This window comes from Parus major, chromosome 4 (genome assembly GCF_001522545.3).
Source record: "Parus major isolate Abel chromosome 4, Parus_major1.1, whole genome shotgun sequence".
Taxonomy (NCBI): domain Eukaryota; kingdom Metazoa; phylum Chordata; class Aves; order Passeriformes; family Paridae; genus Parus; species Parus major.
Window position 1 is genome coordinate 59,009,492 of NC_031771.1, and position 6,473 is coordinate 59,015,964.

Consider the following 6,473-nt stretch of genomic DNA (forward strand, 5'->3'; position numbering starts at 1 on the left):
AAAAGAAAAGAAAAGAAAAGAAAAGAAAAGAAAAGAAAAGAAAAGAAAAGAAAAGAAAAGAAAAGAAAAGAAAAGAAAAGAAAAGAAAAGAAAAGAAATACTTTAAATTTTAGGGACACATCTAAATTTTCATTTATATCTTTTTGAATAGACCTTCATGTATCTCACTACATAAAAATTAAATCGTAAGAAAGGTTGAGAAACTTAAGATAGTTAAAGGAAGCATTAAGGCATCCACATTTACATTCACCCATACAGTTACATTCTTCTGGAATGGGAAGAGAAATGTAGGAATATTGCCTGGATCTGAGGCTGACAGCACTAAACACCGCGCGTCCGCTGGAGTCTGCAGCGAGTCTCTCTCCGATCGATGGTGAGCGCGGGGCACATTGGCAGGGGACACAGACAGACTATTCCAAGATAATGCAGTGGAAAAGAAAAAAAAAAAAGAAGAATCGATCCAAATATATTGTTGAACAGTGGAGCCAGCACGCACCTATGAGATTTATCAAGTATTGATTTGCATGAATATTTCAGACTCGTGCCTAGGAGAAAAGTTATGGGCCATCTTAAACTGGTGAGCAATGTACCATTTGCAAAGTAGCCATTTAACAAGGTGCTTTCCAGCATATCGACCATTTTCATTTAAAGTGTAATTAATAATAACGTCTTACTGCAGCTACACCAGGAATTTATTTCAAAAGGGCAGTTCAGGCTCTATTTTGATTGTCGTTTGCTTTGCTTAAAAAAAAATCTTTTCACTGATTATTTTTATTAGCGTCCAATAAACACAAGTTGTCTTTGTGAGTAATCTGGCAAGGTTCTCCTTTGCCTCGCCTCTGGAGTGCCATCTAGCTAAGCTGTTGTAGCAACATTCATTAAATAAATGTCAACAGACAAGGATTTATGCTGCATAATAATATTACAGCTGTAGTATAACTGGATTTATTTTAAAGCTATTCTGAGGTTGCTTTGATCTATAAAGCAGCAACGTATGTCTCTATATGTCATAAACAGCCTTTGCAAAAGTACTTTGTGCTTTACAATCCATCAACATTGTTCTTAGAGCTTTCTGTTTGCAGGAGCAGCACAAAGCGTGTGACTCTTACCTTTTTTACTTGCTTAATAAGAAATACACACAAGAAAACTGAGGAATTTGCTGTCCTGAATTGAGGGATGGGTTTGGGTATTTGAGTCTGGGGGGGTTACCTATTTGGAAATGGTCAATGCACATACCTCAGGGACTGCATCTCGTGATAGGTGTTTCTCTGCATACTGCAGAAATTTCTTCCCAACAGATACAGGGAAAAGTATCATTACACAAGCTACGAGGTAAAGAAACCTGAGGTGTATATGCTCCTACTTTCAGCACATACTTTTAATAAGCCACTATAAATAATATTCTGCATGTACAGAATAAGGCATAGTAAGCACTTTTTCTTAGATGATTTCAAGTTTTGCACCTTTTAATATTTTACCATAATCATAAGTTACAAATACAGTGTATGAAAAAAAATCTGTTTATTGATATAATCAGCACATCTTTAAAAAACAAACATACTAATGTCAAAACACATTTTAAAAATCCGATTGATCATTTAGCCCTGCCAGTTCCTTAACTTCAAGGAAAGAATATTTAGTAGAATCAGAAGTATAATAATCTCATATGTTACTCCAAAGAAAAGGCATGTGGAGAGTGGCAGGCGTGTTGAATTTCTTGTTGGATTACAATCTACTCTGATATGACTGTAGTGAGTCAGGATTTTACTCCAGTAGGTAACACTGGGAGATCTGGGGATCTGGATATGACGGGAATAACGCTCTAGCCGCTCTCTTCCATGGGCAGCCAGGCTTTGAGCGGCACCAAAATCAAGTGCTTGCGCCCTGAGGAAGAAACATCGCCCCAAGTGTCACCTCCTGTGGCACAAAAAGGATGAAGTCCAGCCCAGCCGCTTTCCCCGCGGCGGCCGAGTCCCGTCCGGGGCACCGACATCCCCAGCTTCGCCTCTTCCCGGTCCTTCTCACACCGCTCGGGGACCAGGCTTTAAAAGTTTTCATCTCAAATTCTGGTGTTTGACGGATATGGCAAAAAAAAAAAAAAACAACAAAATGGCAATCGAATATGTCCGGAGATTTCAGAGGGAGATCAACAGCAATTGAAAAAAATAATAATAAAAATAAAAAAAAAAACCACCAAAGGAGAGGAGAAAATAAAAATAATAATAATAAAAAACTTCAAAAGATTACAGCTTCCAGAAACGGGCTTATGTCGAAACCAGTATCCTGGCAATTTAACACTTTTCTCAGGAACCTATCAGTACATATATATATATATATATATATATATATATACACATACGTATATATGTATATATACATATACATGCAATTCTAGACTTGTTTTGAGGCTTACAACGTCCTGACTTCAAAAACGTCCTGGCTGGCCATGAGAGCCATATTTCAGGCCAAATCAGAGGGGAATAAAAAAACAAATTAAAAAATAAAAATAAAAATAAAGGAGGGGAAAAAAGGAAAAGAAAAAAAATGGGGAGAAAGCCCAAAATTTTGTTGAGGTTATAATCCACCCCTGACCCTTCTTCTCAGGTTTTGTATCAAAGCTCCACCACATCTCGCTGATCGACTTCATAACCAGAAAAAGATTGCTCCAATTGTAATGAAAAGCATAAGAAAGAGTAAGAATTAGATCGCCCTTCCTTCACAAGAGACAGGTCCGCATGCACATTCCCCTACAGATCCAGGACCTGGCCTTCCCTGCAGGGACACCGAGTGCTCCGAGCTGGTTGGTTCAATTGCAGCTGATTATGCCCTAGAATGTACGATCAAAGCTTGACTTTCCACTAAGGCCGAGTTTTATAAGATCATTTCCCCCTTAATATTTGGAAAAAGAAATTCAAACTTTTAAAAATTATAATAGTCCAGAAATTCATTTTAGGAGCGGGTAAGGAGGAGGAAAACAAAACAGTTATTAAATAAAAACAATAACTTGGCATGCATAATACTTCATATAATATCAAGTTACAGGTTCGCTTGCATAACCAGCCATACAGCTCCCCAGTCTGTTCCCGTCTGATTATTTTTCTTTCCTTCCTTTTTAATTGCCAGTGAATTATTAATCGATTACACAAACCGATCCAGTAAGAGATGGACAAGTCGAGGTGCGCTTTCCTCAACCTCTTCAGGAGACCAAAAAAAAAGTGGCAAATCCACTTGTAAAATACAGTGTGTAGAATTACATATATATGTGTATATATAAAACCGTGTATTTTAGCCGATAATTTGCCAGGGAAATAAAACGAAAACAAAGAAACCAAATCCTCACAGCTCGGATTTCAGCAGGGCGAATTCTTTCCAACAATTTGCCTTCAAGTTGTTTCAAATCAAAACTTCTGCATCGAGAAGGACCGGGGGGCACCGGCACATGCTTGGGTATCGGTAGTATGGAAATGAGAGTAGCGATGGGAGGGGGATATGTACGGATTAAGAGGCTAAAACAAAGGGCCCTGGAGAAGCTGCTGGAGGCCGGGATCAGCAGGGTTCCCCGCTCTGCACGGAAAGCCGCTGGGGCAGCGGGGACACCTAAAGGTTCCCCCGGTAGGAGCGCTGGCCCGGGCCACCAGAGGTCCCGGGGAAGGTCTCCTGGCCGCGGCGGGGGTCCCGAGCTTTGGCCGCCCGTGGGGTGGGGGCGGCGCGGCCGGAAAGCGCCGGCTGTTCCCGTACATTCGTGTCACGCTCGGCAGCTCTGCGGCTTGCAGGAGGAAGGGCCGGGGGAGCCTGTTGTCCCCCTGAAAACGCCGGTCTGTGTCACCCCGGGGCCGGGGCGGCGGTGAGGGGTTTGCCGCTGCCACGGGGCTGGATTTTCTTTGGATGCGCGGCGGTGGGAGCCCCGCCGACCTGATCCCGGTGCATGGCTGGGGTCTTTCAAGTCCTTTCGGCTACCTCCGGGTTGCCGCACGTCGCTCCGAGTTAACCCCGAGAGTAAGTTTATTGCACGTTTAAAAAAAAAAAAAAAAATCAAAAAGCAGAAAATCAAGAAACGTGTAAGTTGAAAATAAAAAGTCCGTGGAGGAAGGGGGGTGGAGCTGGAAGCCGAGGGAGGGGGCGAGGGGGCCGCGGTCCCGACGGAGGTGGGCGCTCAGACGAGTCCTGTCATCTGCGACCTTAGGAAAGGGAGGGAGGCGGCGGGGAAGGTGCCCAGGGGGTAGCTGACGCCGCTGGAGAAGCCCACCAAGGGGGGCGACATGTGGGGCAGGGTGAAGCCCAAGGCGCTCGCCGGCGAGTTCTCGTGGTACAAAATGGGGACCCGCACTATCCTTTGGGCGGCGTGGGAGAGGTTGGCCGCTTCCAGGTCTGCGGCCAGCTGCCGCTTCCACTTGTTGCGGCGGTTCTGGAACCAGATCTTCACCTGGGTCTCGGTGAGGTGCAGCGAGGCGGCCAGCCCGGCCCGCTCGGAGCTGCTCAGGTAGCGCTTCACATCGAAGGTGGACTCCAGCTGGAACACCTGGCTGCGGCTGAACACCGTGCGCGTCTTCTTCTTGCGGCCGGCGGCGCGCTGCTCCGGCTCCCCCGGCTCCTCGCCGCGCTCCTCCTCCTCCTCTCGGCCGCCCGGCCCCGGCCGCCCGCCCGCCGGGCCTCTCGCCGCCGCCCGCCCGCTGCCAGCCCGCTCCGCCGGCTCCTCGGGCAGCTCGGGCGAGTCCCGGTCGCTGGCTGCAAAGAGAGGCACAGGGCTGCTGCGGGGATCGAGGGAACGGGGCCATCCGCAGCGCCCCCTCCCCGCTCCCCGCCAGGGGAAATCAACGCGGCTGCGGGGAGAGCAGGGCCGGGGAGCGAGGGGCCCGGGCAAAGGCTCCCGCCGCTCCTCTGCCCCCTGCGATAAACTCCCAAGTATTTCCGTGGGTGTACATACACATGCTTACATGGAAATACAGCATCGTATTTTACATACATAAATATACTGCTCTACGGACGTGCTCGTGGATCTACATATGTGTGCATACATAAACGCACTCTTGTGTACGTATATAACACACACGGGCTGATTTCAAACCATAAAACGCATCCGTGTATGTACACACACCCGTGCATATGCACAGAAGTACGTATGTAATTTTTATATATGTATGTACACACGGGAATGCGTGTGACCTCTTATTTATATACACACGTCTGTGTTTATACACGAATGCACACATACATACTTAAAAGTACATTTGTGAGTAATATGTTGTGTCAGAGGGGTAATCGTAATAGTGCCTCCGTGTGTATATAAAGAGGGTCAAAAACACCCAAGAACTCACATTATTCTGGACTTCAGAAAGGTTATGGGTGGGGAAAACTATTCCAGTATCTAGGCATATCTCCATGGAGTCGCCAACACTGTGTATTCCAATTACAATTTTAAAGGGGAAAAAAAATATTTCCTTTTTCCTACTCTTTATAGAATAGAGGGAAAGCAGAAATATAAAAAAAAAGAAAAAAAAAAGGAAAAAAAGCGCAGTTGTTTCTGGAGTACTTTTCTGTTTCTATATGTAGTTTTGAGAGAAATTACAAATACTAATAAACCCAATACTGTAAAAAGAAAGCATTTGGGTTACAAATCACGCTTCTTTTCCTTATTGAGCAGTCGTGAGATCTCTGCAGGCTCGTATAGGGTCACAGAGATGCGCCGAGGCACAATGTTTGTTCTATCAGTAGATACAAAATAACCGCTGATGGGAGCCCATTTACTCTATCATATGTTAATTTCTGCCCCGAACCCCGGCTTCTGCTCCGGCACCCTCTCCATCGGGATCCCTGCAGCGAGAGGCCGCGCGGGGCTGCCTGTGCAGGAAGGGGCGGCCGAAACCGAGCCCAGCTGCTCCCCCGGCTTCCCAAACTCTCCACTGGGGACGGTGGAGGACTGTGGTCCCAGTTTGATGGGGAGTCAAAAAAAAATAAAATAAAAAAAAGAAAGAAAAAGAGCCAGACGTGCCTCTTAAAAAATAAATAAAATAAAATAAAAGGAGAGGGAAAATAGAGAAAGAAAAAGAGATGGGGGGAGGGGGTAGAAGGGGAAAGAAAAAAAAAAATCCCCAAGCAAGCCAAGAATCCCTGTTTACACTTTGGGCGGCGGGGCGGAGGCTCCAGGTGCCTGATACATAGGGAGCATTTCCGGAGATTTTCCCCGAGCGGCCGAAAATGGGGAGGCAGGGCGGGGGCTGCGGGGGCACTCCGTGCATCCCCCTCCGGCCTGCTCCGGGGGGCCGCGGCGGGACCCGGACCCCCCCACCCCGGGGGGAGCAGGAACACCCCCAGCCCCAGCCCCGGCCCCGGCCGGGCCCGGCGGTGAAGGGTGGGGAAAAGAGACTTACTGTCGGGGCTGGCGCAGCCCAGGAAGGCGGCGTGTGCCCGGCGGTACCAGCCGACGGCGGCGTCGCGGAGGGGGCAGCCCGGGGCGCCGATGCGCAGCGGGGAGT

The 6,473-nt window shown here is 47.3% G+C and overlaps 1 protein-coding gene across 1 annotated transcript in view; it reads right to left on the bottom strand.

Annotated features, from left to right (window-relative positions):
- Window positions 1-4,085: 4,085 nt before the first annotated feature.
- Window positions 4,086-6,473, bottom strand: part of LOC107202752 (homeobox protein HMX1) — a 2,679-nt gene continuing 291 nt past the window's right edge. Inside the window, exons 1-2 of the mRNA XM_033513789.1 lie at window positions 6,369-6,473; window positions 4,086-4,725 (exon numbers count right to left, since the gene is read on the bottom strand). The exon at window positions 6,369-6,473 is cut by the window's right edge and continues 291 nt beyond it. Coding sequence (XP_033369680.1) covers window positions 4,154-4,725; window positions 6,369-6,473 — 677 coding nt within the window. The 3' untranslated portion in view covers window positions 4,086-4,153. The remainder of the gene's footprint in view (window positions 4,726-6,368) is intronic.